This window comes from Dunckerocampus dactyliophorus, chromosome 10 (genome assembly GCF_027744805.1).
Source record: "Dunckerocampus dactyliophorus isolate RoL2022-P2 chromosome 10, RoL_Ddac_1.1, whole genome shotgun sequence".
Lineage (NCBI taxonomy): Eukaryota > Metazoa > Chordata > Actinopteri > Syngnathiformes > Syngnathidae > Dunckerocampus > Dunckerocampus dactyliophorus.
The window spans coordinates 12518229-12534507 of record NC_072828.1 but is presented as its reverse complement, the minus strand read 5'-3'; the positions used below and the strand labels follow the sequence as shown (position 1 = coordinate 12534507).

Here is a 16279-nt window from a genome sequence, read left to right as displayed (position 1 = left end):
AAAGCTTTGATTAGCGCAGAATGAGCCGAGAAAAAAAATGACATTCATCTTTGTTAGCATCCTCCTGAGCTCTTTTATGAATCGCTGTTACAAGGACGCAGGGACTGGGAGGGGTGCTGGTCCTCCATTAAGTGGGGGGCTGCTGCAGCTGAGTGGTCAGCAGGCCGCCCGGCGTTGACGGAGCGTCTGGCCGCTCGCACAGTTCAAGTCAGTGAATGGCTCAGTGCGGCTTGACTCCTGAATAACCTTCTGAGGTACCGGGAGGTTCACCCCTACATGACCCCGCTCTGTGGAGAGGCCTGTGTGTGTGAGAGGGGTGGGGGTTGGGGTGGGAGAATCCAGGGGCGGGGTGGCACCCGCTTCAGTGTCACATTAGCAAAAGGTAAACATTAGAATTGTCATTATTTAATATGAGAATGTACGAACAAAAGAATATTGTATATATATATAACAACTCTTTTGCATTGTTCTAACTGTACACTGTACGGCCACAATATTAGGTACACCTGAATAGTCACAAGAGAACTACATTTCTGTTTGCCCGTTATGTTGATTTACTAAAAATAGAATAGTAAATTAAACTGTTCACATTCATACTTTTGCACTTGTACTTTCTCAAAAAGAAACACTGTAAACTAGGGGTGTCCAAAGTGCATACCAGGGACCATTTTTGACCCATAGCTGTTTTTTTAATGGCCCGAGGCTAATTCTGAAAATAAAATTCATTATTAATGATATATATTTTTAGATATAACACTAATTTGCTTTGTCACCTACAACAAAAACTTATATAGCGTATAATACAGTATACTGACCTGCACTGAATTGGTTTTAGCATCTTTAATGCACAAAATGTATCAAAGTAACTACCCCACGTCCTTTAATTTTTCTGCATGCTATTTTATTTGAGAACTGTATTTATTGGAGAATTACTAGCCAGCCGTTGCAATATTTTATGATTCATTTTCTTTTAACACTAAAGCTAACCACTTTTATGTTTTTCATTTTGTTCTCTTACTGGACGGTAACTGTAAAACCGAACAGTACATACGTGGTTATGGCATATGGGTTATATATGTATATATTCAAACAAATTAATTAATTTGTACAAAATAAAATAAGTTCAAATAAATGCAAATAAATATATTAATACGAAATTATTTCACTGCTTTTGAAAACATTATTTAAAAAAAAACAAAAAACGTTTATTTTGTTTTTAAAAGAGATGTCTTATACCCGGTCCTAGCATTATGTAAATCCATAAAACTCTTGGACATAAAACTGTCTCAGTGCAGTTAGGATTATTTTAGACCAATTTTTTTTATGTTGCAATCGCGTTGCTATTTCTCTATTTCCTTCCTGTAATGTCAGCTGACAGGCTGGAAACGGCGGGTGACTGTCGGTATTTTTTTATTTTGAAAGAACATTCTTTTCTCTTTTTTACCAGAAAGTAGGCCAATACGTTACGCAAAAAAGAGAAAAAATACAGGTCGGGAGAGCCGTTTGATCTGGATCGTGTTGGAGGTTGATATGGACCACCACTGTTGTCATTGGGAGAAGTGCTGCTTTTTGACCGGCCCCTCCTCCTCCTCCCTGGCCGGGCCCCCCGGGCGTTAGAGCCGCCTAGCACACACTCTCAGTCCGGCCCCGGGGAGAGGAATGCGCTGGGATGCCGAACACCGCCGACTCTCTAGGACAGCTACGAAGCCACAACTAGCACCGTTATGGACAGCAATGATCCGTATGCACACTTAAGTAAGTGCGATTTTCATATTTAGACTTTTAAAGCCGTCTGTGCTTGTTCCGTCGCGTAAATAGAAAGAATGGGGTGGGGTGGGGGGCACTTCGCTGGCGGAGTGTTCCCCGGCCATGGCGTCCTCTCTCTGGACTTTAACCACCAGCTCCCTCGCTGATAGTGTTGTGGTGTTCCTTGTGCAATTATTGTTGTGTTGTGAAAAAAAAGTCTGGTGATTGTGGTGGTCAGGCAAGGTCAAGGGTTGGCACTTTGATTGCAGCTTTTGTAATTTATGGCCCGTTTCGAACTTAATTCACTGCATAGAAACAGACTGAAGAAATGGCAAATTTGTGGTGGTAAACAAACTTGTGGCACTCTGTAGCTTGCATGGGTCAGCATGGAGGGCATCCATCCCACACACAGCCCCCTGATGTCATATTGCTAAGTAAAGCTTGCTCTTTCTCCCTGGCTTTGCCCTTGAACCAGCTGATGGCGTTTTTTTCCTTCTGTCTTCTTTCCCCTTCTATTAGCAGAATTGTTTATGTGACAGCTTTACAGCCCCATGGAGTTGGGCAACACGTGGATCGCAGGAGCCAAACGAGCTGTTATTCTGTGTGTGTGCGTAAGCCTCTTGAGTCACTTGCTATGTTTTTATTTATAATGCACTCTGCTTGGGCAATGGTGCTCTTTAAAAGTATATTTGACAAGCTTTTTGTGAAATCTGAGCTGGTAAAAATAGCAGAATATAAAAATACCCAAAGCATTCAACACATCTTTATGTGATGCGCTTGTTTGTGCATGTTTAAATTACTATGCTTTTCAGTAGTAATTTGTTTTGATTGCCATCGGTATCCAAAGTCTGGCCTGGGGGCCAATTGGAGCCCGCAGCCCATTCTTTTATCAGTTGAAATTGCATGAACGTTTCACCAACAATTATGGTCACCAAATTGTTCACCACAGACCAATTGCAATAGTATCATGTTGTTTACATTTGATGACAATACGGCTGACCACAGTCCTCGATTGCCCTCAATTGATTTACATTCAGCCATGTTTTATTACGTCACAGCACCGTAACACACACTAACACAAACATTTGTGGCAACCCGCTATGGATTGTGGCAGAAATGCTTTTAAAGACACGCTAGCATACATGTAATACATATATCCTCAACCTTTTATAATCATTACACAAATGGTGAATGACCAATGGACAATTAATTACTAAGCCCCACCAAGGTCCCTGCCCAGGCATTTTGTTTGATGACTGCTATGTTTTTCAACGAATCTTGCTCAGATTTCACAGATATATGCTTATGAGATCCCTAAAGAAGTGTACCAAGTTTTGCGGTGATTCAGCTAAACACCCTAAAGTTACAGTGGGTGTTCTGTAGAGGGCATTGAGCAGTGTGAGAAATTTCAAGTCAATCCAATTCATGGGGTCAATTGGTGGTTTAATAACTACGCCGCCATTTGTCAGACATACAGAAGTAAAGGCAACATAGCTGGAGTGCATATTTTGCCAAATGTTCACTCTTTTGTGTGCAGCGATTCGCTAGTAGAAGCGTTACCTTACGCAAATATCCTGTATACTGTAAGCCAGATATCACCAACCTTTTTGAAACGACAGCTACTTCTTGGGTACTGATTAATGCAAAGGGCTACCAGTTTGATACACACTTCTGAAATAGCCAATTTGCTCAATTTACCTTTAACTACAGTATATGTTATTAATAATGGTATTCATCTATGGGAAGACACTGATCATGTTAATGATTTCTCACAATAAATAGCAACAATAATTTAATAAGAAAAGAAACAGATAAATATCAGTATGCAACACTTGATTTCTATATTTTCTCTAAGTGCAAGTGTTTTTCACATTGAAAATTTTCAAATGATCACTTCTACGACAGTTATACGAAATCACAATGTCCCATTTTCACTAGCCACTAACATTTTTTCACAAATGAGGAATGACTTTGCACCGTGTTTGTACAAATAATAAATCATGTAAAACATCGCCGACACAGTTGCTCCCAGTTGAAGACCGGAGAGAGTGGAATTTACATTACGGTTCCATATTTCTCGTTTTCAAGAACAGTTTTAGCAATTAGCATCATTGCTTCTTTGACAATCTCCTCGTCTGAAAAGGCCTTCTTTTTCTTAATCAATTACATAGCTCTAAATAAGGCTCTGGTTTCTTTTTGGGAGTTTTTCACCGACAATAGCCATTATTTCCTTGCTATAAAGAACTTGTTGATCAACCACCTCCTTGTTATTTTAATAGCGTCTGTGCAGACGTTATACTGGTGTCAGAAGTGAAACACCGGACGGCATGGCAGCACAGCTTGGTGAAGGCGGCGGTCGGCCGAGAGTCAAGGAGGAGGTGATGGACATTGCTGTTGACGATATTTGGCGACGAGAGGCAGAGCTCGACCGTGCTTTGGAGCACGCTGCTCACCTTCGACAGACAGCCAGGCGGCTCACTTTAGATGCCATAGCGACAACGTGGGTGCCGGCGCTGGGGGCGTAATCAAAGATGGCGATGCCCATGGCAACCCAAAACAGTTAGACAACCAGAACACAAACATGTATATCAGCATAAGTTCAGGGTTGCTACAATATTGTCATTTCTCGTTTACATGTAAGTGAGATTTAAACAAGAATAGCAACCAAAAAAAATTAAATGCAGCTCACTGGTAAGTGGCTCTATTTGAGCTATATTTAGAACAGGCCGGCCGTGTTGGTGACCCCTGCTGTAAGCGATCGGCAGAAGGATACCTAAATATCGAGACTGCTGGTATCTATTCTCATATTACAATATTGATGTAATATGAGACACGAACACATTCTTCGTCTTTGTTTGTTTGTTGTGCAGTTGGCAAACGACTTTTGTCTTTCATAAGCTAATCCCAGCAATGGTAAACGCAAACATTTTGAAATGGTACAACGACTGTCAAACTCTTTAAGGTGGTTAATCGATAAAGCCTATACCAACTCATCCCTACCCATGCCATTACACTCTGTGTGATACATGACATGGTTTGCTTCAGCTCATGAGCTCTCTTCGCTTATTCTCTCTCCAGCTATCATGTTGGATCTCATTATATTGTGCATCAGTACTGATAGAACTATGTTCTGCGTGTCTACTGTATAACATTTGTTTTTCTTAGAATGGACAGGGCGTGTAGCGCAGATAAGATAATTGCACAGCATTAAATAATTACATAAAATGGGGCCTTTTGAGCAACCAACAGCCTCATTATGTTATCGCAGAAATCTCGGCACCATTTCAGAGAGGCTGAAAATTGTTTCCATAAACCAGCGTGCCTCCCGGGAGAATGAAAGAGACATCTGGATGGGACGCCATGCAGAGGGAAGCCCACAGTGGTGCTCACAGACCGGATACGGAGTATTTCTAGCATGTCTTTGATTCACAAGACATTCCAAATTGTTTGACAAAGAATTGATAGTCAGTGTTATTTTTTGTATTTTTGTTGCAGTGGCATAGTCTTGGTGTGTTCTGGTAAATTTGCCTGTATAGCAAGAGAGTCCAAAGTCGGAGGGCCATTTGTGGTCCGCAGATTTTTTATTGGTACACTGACATTGTAAGTATAAAATTAAATAAGTCCTGCATCCAGACATGATTAGGACCACATTGAAACAGAAAAACGTAAACATTTACAAGAAGGAGTAGCAGTAAACTTGATTTAAGGGTCCAATAATGTACTATATTTGATTAACTGTAAATAAGTCTCAGAGGTCCCACAATAGTGTATTGGAAGTGAGTTGTCCAAAATCGAGCCTTGATGATGGAATTTAGACAAGCTGGTCCACAAACACTTCTGTAACTTTAATGCTAAGTAGCAGTGTCTCCAAAAGAGTGTGTGGCTCCAAGAAGTGTGCACTTTATCCACTTTTTTACATATACAGGAGACTATTGGTGTAATGTACTGGTTCCATTCCTACGCCAGCGTTGAAAGTTGAGTTTTAGTTCGATATCTACACTACTCTATACCTACACTCAGCAGAAATATAAATGCGACACTTTGTTTTTGTGCCAATCTTTCATGAGCTGAACTGAAAGATTTAAAACTTGTATACGCCAAACCACAGTATCCCAAACATGCTCAAAGGGTGACATTCACGGTGAGTATGCTGGCCATGCAAGAAGTGGCATATTTTCTGCTTCCAGAGATTGTCTGCAGATCCTTGCAAGGGGCCGGCCATTATCGTGCTGCAACATGAGGTGATGGTCATGGATGAATTTTGGCATGGGCTTTTATTGTGGCCATCCTAAGGCACTGTGCAATAATCATGCTGTCTAATCTACATCTGATATGCCACACGTGTGAGGTGAAGGCATTGTCTTGGCAAAGTAGAAGTGCTTACTAACACAGATTTAGACAGATTTGAGAGAAATGGGCCTTTTTTGTACACAGAAAAAGCCTTAGATCTTTGACTTCAGCTCATGAAAGATGGGCGCAAAAACAAAAGTGTTGCAGTGTTAAGTCACTCACACTGTACACAGAACACATGAAACACAGTAATAAAAAGAGTAAATGCAAGAATTCTACGAAACAGTCAAAGAAAACAGAGAGCAACTTCTGACGTTTATCCATGTGGTTGCCTTGCACACTGAAAGGGGGGAGGAGGAAGTCTCAATAATAAGACCACTATGCTGCTTATCACACTCCATTTCATAGAAGCAGATCCTTTCACATGTTCAAAAATACCATCTTTATCCTCGATGATGGTTGTGGCATTTGAGCGGCTTAGACCTGGTATGCAGCCAACATTGGTTGGCATGTCTTCCTTTTCTGAGGATTTCATGGGGTCTAATTTATAGGACCGTCAAATGATTGAAATTGTCATCATATTAATCACATTTTTCACATTAATTAATCATGATTAATCACCATTTGCAACTGTGTCTGAAATATGCCAAATTTACTGTATTTTATTAACAGAAAAATAACACTTATAATATAAGCCAATATATTTGTATGTATTAATGGCTCCATATGAACTGAAAATTTAAATCAAGCTCAAAGATATCACACATGTCTGAAAATCTATTTACCCAACACTAGTCTCTTTAATAGTAGCAAAACATTTGAATCACATTATAAGCCTAACCGTGTTATTGTGAGCAATGAGGGGTTGTGTTCAAAGACACCATGTAATTTAAGTTGAATTCACATCTTTTGAGTATATTTTGAGGGATTTCCAAGCACTTCTGAATTAAGAGATACAAAGTCTGTTTATGTAAACCACACATACACACATAATAAAGATGTTGTGATGAGAGATGAGTTTGGAGTGTCTATGAATGCACCTTGTGCGTCTGTGGTGAGAATGACAGAAAGACGTGCTTGCAAGTTGGAGATGATGGTATTGGAATTGCGCTGCTGTTGTTGTGTTCAGGTCAGAATAAAGTTAGAAAAGAGTGTCAGACTCTGTGTGACTCTGTTGGGACGCGATACTGTGCCTCCAGCTGCCGCCATAACAGAGATGTGGGGCTTTAGTTACCCGTGTTATTTTTGACAGCCCTACTAATTTCCATGTCATGTCACTTTCACTTTACTTTTCTTTGAAGCATTGCCATCAGAAGGGTCTTCCTCACACCTCGGAGACATAATGAACAGAAAAAATTAAAATAAAAAGAATGAAAGTGACTTGTCCTTCCTCAGTATACACTGTGTATTCTTCCGCCTATGTATTCTACCTCCGCATGCATCTAACTAGTTCTCTTTTTCTCTTTGTACGGTTGAATAATTTATGGGAGTTGGTATGGAACCACAAAACATAATACAAGGACCGCCTGTACACTGTAACCCTGTACTGTGCTGTCCCTCTTTGGCTGTTAACTACTACCTTTTTTTACAAAAACATAATACAATAACAGCTTGAACAAATAAATGTCTATATTTGACACAATTCAAAGTTAAACTTTGTAAAGAAAAATTGTTTGACCTGAATAAGAGGATTGGCTTGCACTGGTTTTCACCCACGTATCCACGTCGTCATTGTTACATGACATGGCCAATGTGGATGCGTGTGTATTGTGTGGGGTGTGGCTTGCATCGTCAGAGCAGGAAGTGGATGGACTATACAATTTTCGAGGGTTAGGTACCTAACAAGGCAGACAGCACCTTTAATAGACATAATAGACGAATGTAAGTGATGCCATAGACTTCATCAAAGGCTCTTCAGCACAGCCTCTGTTATTACAAGTGAAAGGAGTAGCAGACCGACCACTGAGAAGGCCAAAATGTTAGTCTTTCTGTAGGAGAGTCTTCCCCTCATGTTAAAGTGACAGTTTGTTCACTTTTATTTGGAGTTTTTAAATGGTGTTGCTGTGTCTGGTGACCAGTGACGTGCAGGGAGGTTCATGGCTGGTGAGACTCTTTGGGAGGTTTTTTTTATGTTAATGAGAAAAGCAAAATGATCAAACTTACAACTCCCATGTTTGTAGCTGACTGATGGCGTAGCTCCCGTCTGCATTTAAGAATGTGTCGTAAAGCCTGCTGCTGTACAAAGCTGTCCTCTGTGGCTGATCTAGCTCGGGGTGGGTCAGAGGCAGTATCATCTCATAAACGTAAGTGTGACAATATATTTTTCTCGCATTTCTCTGAGGACACATACAGTGGAACCTTGGTTAGCGTCATTAATTTGTCCTAGGATCTCCGAACCGAAACCGATGAATCGATTTTTCCCATAAGAGATAATGTAAGTCCAATTAATCTGTTACAGAAAGCCAAAAATGTTAACGCAAAACACGTTTTTATGGTTTTACAATTATAGTTTTACATGCAGTAAACAATTGGAAATGTGTAGAAATGCATATAAATAATGAATGAAAAAGATAAATGAATGTTTTTATGCATGTAGAACTATTATATAGCCGACTTCTGGTTCCAGTTGCCACTTTGTAACTGAGCAAGCTAGCTCCTTTGTTAGAAGATAAGGATGTTTTGTGATAAAAAAATACAACACAGGTGGACTCACGCAGGTTTTTAATACACACGTATTAATAACACGACAAGACGCGCACTGTATTGTGTGCTAACCGAGGCAAAAGTTTGGCTTAAATTTTCAATGTTAACTGAAAAACACGGTAACCGGAGCGGGCTCTAACAGAAGTTCCACTCTATTATTCTTAGAACATCATTAAAAAGTTGTACGTTTTGTATGACAGGGGACCTTTAAAATAAAAAAAACAACATTAGTCATGTCTAACAGCGAACAACATCTGCCAAGCTTGTAGTTCTTTAATGTGATTAAAGGGAGTCGTAAAAATTTATATCAACCATTTCTTGGCTCTGACACAATAAATCATACCTTAAAATGCCACCGACAAAGCGTGCATCAAAACAGGGCCGTAAATATGACTTATTGTCTTGCATTGGGAGATGATTAAGGACATTAATTCATACTAAATGTGCCGCATGGCTGAAACAAAACGTGATCTGATTTGCTTGGAGGTGTCTGCTCATCTTTCTCCTAGAGTTACTTTTGAATTGAAGCAGCGTTTATTCTCTCTCGGCACACTTTGACGATTACAGCCCTACTTGCCTTTGATGCTGAGAGCTTATTTAAGTGAAAAACTCATGGCAGGGACGGTGCATGGAAGGGAGAACTGTGAAAGAGGAAGTAAAGGGAGGAGGCGATGTGAACTCCCATCACTTTTGCCTGAGGTCACGCTCACACACATATATATATACATATATATATATATATATATATATGTCTGAACTTCCTAACACACAGTCTAACATATAGCTAGCTCATTGTCTGGCTGAGCGCTGTCATGTGACTTAAAGAATGTGGGTGTTATACTATTAGTCTGTAAAGCTTTGGCAGCATTAAAGAAAAAAAACCTGCTTGCTGACTTGCCAAGCCCTCCCACACAGCGCTCCACACCCACTTATCCGCAGAGATAAACAAACCACACAGGTAGGGGAGGGTGTGTCGGCAAGTTTGTTCAAGGATTCTCTCTCCACTTGGGAGCTAATGCATTAGCACACAATACATTCTGTAGTATTGAAAGTGTGTGTCAGCTCGAAAAGGCTGCATGACTGGATTGTGTGCGTGCGTGTGTGTGTGTGTGTGTGTGTGTGTGTGTGGGTGCATGTGCTTATGGTGAGAAAAAGGGTTGAGGGAAAAAGGAGAGCAAGGGCGGCCATTCTCAGGGCTAATTGTCAGTAATTAGTCATTAGTGAAGAAGGTCAAAGCCTTGATTTAATTCCAGCTTTAATCAAGCAGAGGACCTCGGAAAGGCCCACAGGCTGCAGCGGTGTTTGCGTTCAGAAATGTCTTCATTAATTGTGAAATAACTGCATTTAGTACACACACATACCGCTTTATGAACTTTTTGTTTATTTGTTGACTTATTTACTTACATTAATTTGTATTGATTTATTTTAATTTTAATGTATGTCTTGGGCCTCACGGTGGCCGAGTTTGCATGTTATCCCAGTGCGTGCGTGGGTTTTCTCCGGGTTTCTTCCCACATTCCAAAAACGTGCGTGTTAGGTTAATTGGAGACTCTAAATTGTCCATAGGTATGAATGTGAGTGTGAATGGTTGTTTGTCTAAATGTGCCCTGCGATTGGCTGGCGACCAGTCCAGGGTGTACCCCGCCTCTCGCCCAAAGTCAGCTGGGATAGGCTTCAGCATACCCGCGACCCTAGTGAGGTTAGAAAATGGATGGATGGATGCATGTACATCTTAATTATTGACTTTTTAAAATTTTGTCTTATCTTTCTGTTCCTTTGTTTTTTCCTGCATAAGCTCTCTACTGCTACACATTCTCTATCCTTTTCTATTACCAAATGGTAACATGTTAAATACAGGACGTGAACAAACCATCAGCAACTGCCGAGTCATAGAGAAGACGAAGGATAAAAAAAAACAAAAAAAACTCTGTTTCTTTTGACTCCTTTCGGACATGTTGAATTGTGCCAATTACCATTACCATTACATGTTTAATCTGAACCTTGATAAAAGAAGCCAACAGAACAGAAGAGAACAGCACTTCAAAAAATGTTCTAAAAATGGAACAAAGGGTGTTCAAATTTGGTTTGCCAGTAAGATAATTAGCCACACTAGTCACCCGAGAATATAAACTGTTGAATATAAACAAAAGTGATTAGCTGCCAGCACATCAAAATTCTCCTTTTAAATAAACAGAATGGGGAGTTAGCAGCACAAGCCCTGCTGCATGTGTACTTACTTACAACACACATAACTGAACAGATTGTCCAGGCTGCATCAAATTTGCAAACACTGCTTTGGACGACGGCCACCAACAGTAATCAGATCCCTTTGTCGACAGCAGCCGTGCAAAGACACGCCACACAAGAAAGAGGTAGAGGAGACAGACGCTACCGCTACCAAGACCTTACCAATCCCAACGGGAGAAGCCGAAATAATCCTTAAATGCATTCTGTTATAATAGAGTGTGGTGTCCCACATAAAACACAGTGAATTAACCCTGTGCGCTAAATTTAGCAGTCTCACGCAGTGAATGGCAAGCAATAACACGATGAACAACAGGTTAAAAAAGGAGTACATTTAGGAGTACACCCTTCAACACAAATCCATCACAGCCTCTAAGATGAATACAGTGGAACCTCGGTTTTTGTCATAAATACGTTCCAAAAGGTCATACAAACATACAAAAATCCAATCAATTTTTCCCATAAGAAATATTGTAAATGCAACGATCATTTACATAATAGACCAACAAGTACAAAATATATGATAAGTAATACCTTAATTACCTTTTTGACCCTAGTGAGGACAAGTGGCAAAGAAAATGAATGAATAATAGTAAATACTAGTAAATAAGAGTAAATACACATGGAAGAAAGTGATAAACATTTTGTAACCAGTAAATAATACAGAGTCTACAATAGATCCAACCAACAGAAATATTGGAAATATAATCCCCCACTGGATTGTACGATTTATTTAAGCCCCCTAAGGCTTTGTCGTGTATTGTTCGCCTTGGCCTTTAAGGTATATTTTGGGCTTGTGTTTGCATATGGCTTTTTGCTTTTCTCTCTCCTTGTTTGCTTGACCTACCGTCCAGTATACTAACAAGACAATTCCTGACTTCCTGGAATGCCGTACATGAGAAACGGCGGCCCAGAGCCAAGCACATGTTGCATATTAACAATAACTATAGTTATATAGTTATAGAATAATAACTACACTGCACGGGCAGCCCACCATGTCACAACTGGCCCATATTTTAACTTCATGGCATCAGAGAGAATCACAGATGTTCGGAGGGAGGTGGAACATTCTTCTGCCCATTTCATACTGATATTGCTGACTCAAACCTGAAAAGGAAACAAAAACAATTTGGCAAGAAAATGTTCAGTTGACTACAGTATGATATGGAATGTTAAATAAATCCTGATCAGGAGTGTGTATTTACTGCAGGGTGTGTATAGGCCAGGGTGTCATTATGGTGTAACATGCCAGTGAATGCAACCAAATCAAGGAACCTGACACAATGCTGTGTTCTAGAGTAGGAATCTGAATCCTGTGTCTGCGTAATCCATTTAGTGTATTTTGGTATTTTTCTAATAATTCTGTTTCCATTATTTCATAAATAGTGACAATCATAAGTCATCCAATCAACACTCAGTAAACTGTGCATCAAAGATAACCAGTTCAACTCCACAGCACTTTGCCGATGGAGGCAAAGAAAAACTCCTTCACACATGTACATAGTAACAAACTTTAGACCAGAGGATATGATATTCTTCACGTTTGAATTCACTAAAAACACTAAAATATACAATTATTATTATTACAGCAACTAAAATGCCTTTTTGAGGTATATAATATACTAGGGTCTCACCCACAGGCAGCTGGGGTAGGCTCCAGCATACCCCTGCGACCCTAATAAGGATAAGCGGCATAGAAAATGGATGGATGGATGGATGGATAATATACTAGGGGTGTCATGAGACACTCAGGTCATGAGATGAGACGAGACGAGATGATACATGAGATTGTGTCTACGAGACGAGATGCATTTTTAACACTACTCTTACGAAAAGTACAATGAAAACATATAAAAAACATATAAAAATATATTGCAATCTATTAATTAAATTTCTACTACGCTACACTCTTCTGCGCTGTGTGTATGCTACCGTCCCGGTCTCCACCCACCGAGACAAAGAGACTGTACGACTGACCAAAGGGCTCACTCCATTCATGGCGTTGTTCTGTGGAACAAAGGCGTCAAGGTGCTAAAAGCAATGGACAGAGTGAATCGCCTGTTTGGAGGCGAGAGACGAGGAAAACAGACACACATGCACATGGCAATATATCAAGGCCGGCAAAATGATCAAGTTCATTTTCATTTTTTGTGTGATTAATTAATGAATTTACAAGAGTATCGTCCCAGGCCTAGAGCTCCACGAGACATTTTTTTCTGAATGAGAAATTTTGTCAAATTTTAATCTCGCGAGATCTTGTGACACGAGATCTTGTGACATCCATCATATACCATACCAAATGTTGTATCCTGGCAAACGTTTGCATATTTAGGGGTCCCTTACTCAACCCCACAAAACATGCTCAGTAGTGGCCCAACCATCCATCCATCTGTTTTCTATGCCGCTTATCCTCATTAGTGGCCCAACCAGTGACTGGGAAATACCTGCCGCCAGTGTCTGATTCACAGGAAATCAGGTGCACATGTTGACCGTGACGGGATGCATGAAAAGACACACATTGTCTGCCATTTTGGTTTGCAAGTGCTTTTTGGGGGGGGATTAGGGTCATTTATTTGTTTTCTGTGTAATTTTCTAATGCAGGCTGTTGAATTTTATTTATATAAAGATTTCTAGAATTGTATTTATAGAAAATTCCCAGGGATGCTAAAAAACAAGCAACATGCTCTAAATCAGGGTTCGGGAACCTATGGCTCACAAGCCACATATGGCTCTTTTGATGTATGCAACTGGCTCTTAACACAATAATTTTTTTTTTATTTTTTAATTTTTTGCTGACATTTTAAAGTAAAACATTACAGAAATCATAGTGTCGAAAAAAAAGTTCAACATATAAAACATTGTAATGCATTCTAATCCGACTATCCATTTTCTATCGCAATGCAGATGCCTTCCAAATCAGACATCAAAACATGATTATAATTGGATAATGCAGTAGCTGACCAGATCATTGACTGGTCAAGAAATGAACTTCCCGCCTATCTAATTCTGTAGCTAGCGCAAACACTGTTGACGAAGACAGCGAAAAGAAAGAAAGATGAGGAGTACTGTACATTTCAGCACGAATGGAGAGAGGAATTCACCTTTGTGGAGACAACATGTTTGGTGGTGGCAGTTTTGCAATGATAAAATGATCATAGTATAAGGTCTGTGGACTAGCAAAGGATCAGAACGACTTGAAATAATATAGGAAATAATCCACAAAGTTGAGAAAATTGCAGGAATACAGCAAAATAAAAGTGGTAGGACAAGCAAACAAGCCGAACCACGAATGCACAGTGTGAAAGCAGCCCAGCCCATGTGCCAAAGTCCATCACGGTACGAACTGCGTAGTGTGAGTACGCCCTAAGGAAAGAAATTTAAATCAGACAGTATCAATAAGGGTAGTATTTCTACTCTTCACAGTGTTTGGCAATGGAAAATAAAATATTGCCTACGAAGCGGTACATTTCAGCTTGGTCCTTCACAGTACGGAAAGGATCCTGATTATCCTTGTTTCCATGGTTTGTAGGCAGAACTGCAATAGCGGCATCTCCTGCATACTGTAAACAGCATATCATATCAAAGACAGAGCTTCTAACATGTTAGCTAAGAAGATAGACTAACACTGCTATGTATATTGTATTATATTTTGGACTCTTTGCAATAGCAACTCACAAAAATGCATGGGCACTGTTTACAAACGGTGTGAGCGTCTCCATTTAGTCATGTCTGAACCCTTTTTAAGAAGCAGTAATTGGAAACTATGGCTTCTGCTGTAAGTATGATCCCCCTCCTCCTGCTGCTGCCAACTTTTAGTGTCCCCTCACCACCACTACCGTCAATTCCACGGCAGACACCGTGCATTGTAAAAGGTGTCCCCTGCATGAGTTTTCAGAACAGAGAGAGACGCACAAGTTGATTTGTGTCATCAGTCGGGCAGCAAACAGTTCCTTTGGGATTGATCGCTAGGGAAGGATAATCTGGCTAATCTTGTAATCGCCACTGATGGACTCCGCCTCTTTTTGCTCTCCACCTCCTCACTGTTCCTAAAAAGTGATCCGGAGTTTCCGCCTCATTTTTTAGCCCGTCAGCACACCATCCCTTGACTCTGAAGAAGCAGGCCGGTGATTGGCGTCCCGCCGGTGCCACACACTTGCACCCGAAGGCATGTGGCAACCTGCGGTTTTACCTGCAACTGGAGGTGGAGCCGGGAGGGAGCTGGGTTATGGCCACTGTGAGTAGTCGGCTCGCTGCGTCCTTGCAGGGGATAGTAATAATGAGAGGCATATCAGGGTCAGTTGTGTGTTCTTTTCTTTTTTTATGTTCTGTGTTTTTCCCACGAAAAGCTCAAGCTCAAGCAGATGCATTATGGTAATACCTCTAATCCCTGAATGCTCTTTTTAAAACTTATCTTTCCCACTCTCAGAGCAAATAATGTGTGCTGCTTTGTTGTGTTGGCTCTTCAGTGTAGGTTACACTAAAAATTTTTACTTATCAAGAACGACACCATATGTGGTAACTTCAACAGGTTCATTAAAACAGACACTGGATACCACATGTGATTTTTCCCAGCTCATCAGCAAAACAAAGGAAATACTAAAATTAAATAGATATATAATGTTAAAAAAATGAACGTAATAAAATAAATTAAAAAAAAGGAAAAATAAATAAGGAAAAACTTAGCAGAAAGCAAATAGTGTTTTATTATTAATGTTGTATTTAAAAAAAACATGCAAATAAAGCAATTAAATAAAAAGGACAAACCTATAATAAATATATTTAATATTTATATTTTTAAATTAATTAAATTGCTAATAAAGGATACATATGAAAAAATGTACAATACTATATAAAAAAAATCTTAATTTTGTAATCTAGGTAGTGCAATAATATTTTATTTTTTATTAAAGGTTCAATGCCAAAAATTGTTTTATTATGGCCAGATTAGAGGATTACTGTACATTGATTGCATTACATGCACCAGATGTTTATTGACTGTTTCATTCAAACCATCTCAAACATATGCGACCCTTAAATACAGGGAAACCCCCTCCTGACGGGGAATACCCCCGCCCCGCTTGTTGCCTCGTCCTTCACTATCTGCACGTCTCTCAACACTCGTCCCTTCCCAATAGACACCCACCCCCACCCCATCCTGCTTGCTCTCATTGCTGTGCATCTGCTGGCCAGCATCCTTCATCCATCATTGGTCGCTCTGCTTTTGTCGTCTGCTCCTTCCTGTGTTTCAGAGACGTGGTGGGAGGTGTTGATGTGATGAGCTGGTTTTGCTGCCACA

The 16279-nt window shown here is 40.1% G+C and overlaps 1 protein-coding gene across 2 annotated transcripts in view; it reads left to right on the top strand.

Moving 5' to 3' along the window:
- The first annotated feature begins 1448 nt into the window (after window positions 1-1448).
- The window catches only part of rxrgb (retinoid X receptor, gamma b), a 44680-nt gene continuing 29849 nt past the window's right edge, over window positions 1449-16279 (top strand). Inside the window, exons 1-2 of one of the 2 annotated variants that reach the window (XM_054789675.1) lie at window positions 1449-1755; window positions 15067-15217. In XM_054789675.1, the coding sequence (XP_054645650.1) occupies window positions 15151-15217 (67 nt within the window). In that variant the 5' untranslated portion in view covers window positions 1449-1755; window positions 15067-15150. The remainder of the gene's footprint in view (window positions 1756-15066; window positions 15218-16279) is intronic. The other variant, XM_054789676.1, reaches the window with a different exon arrangement.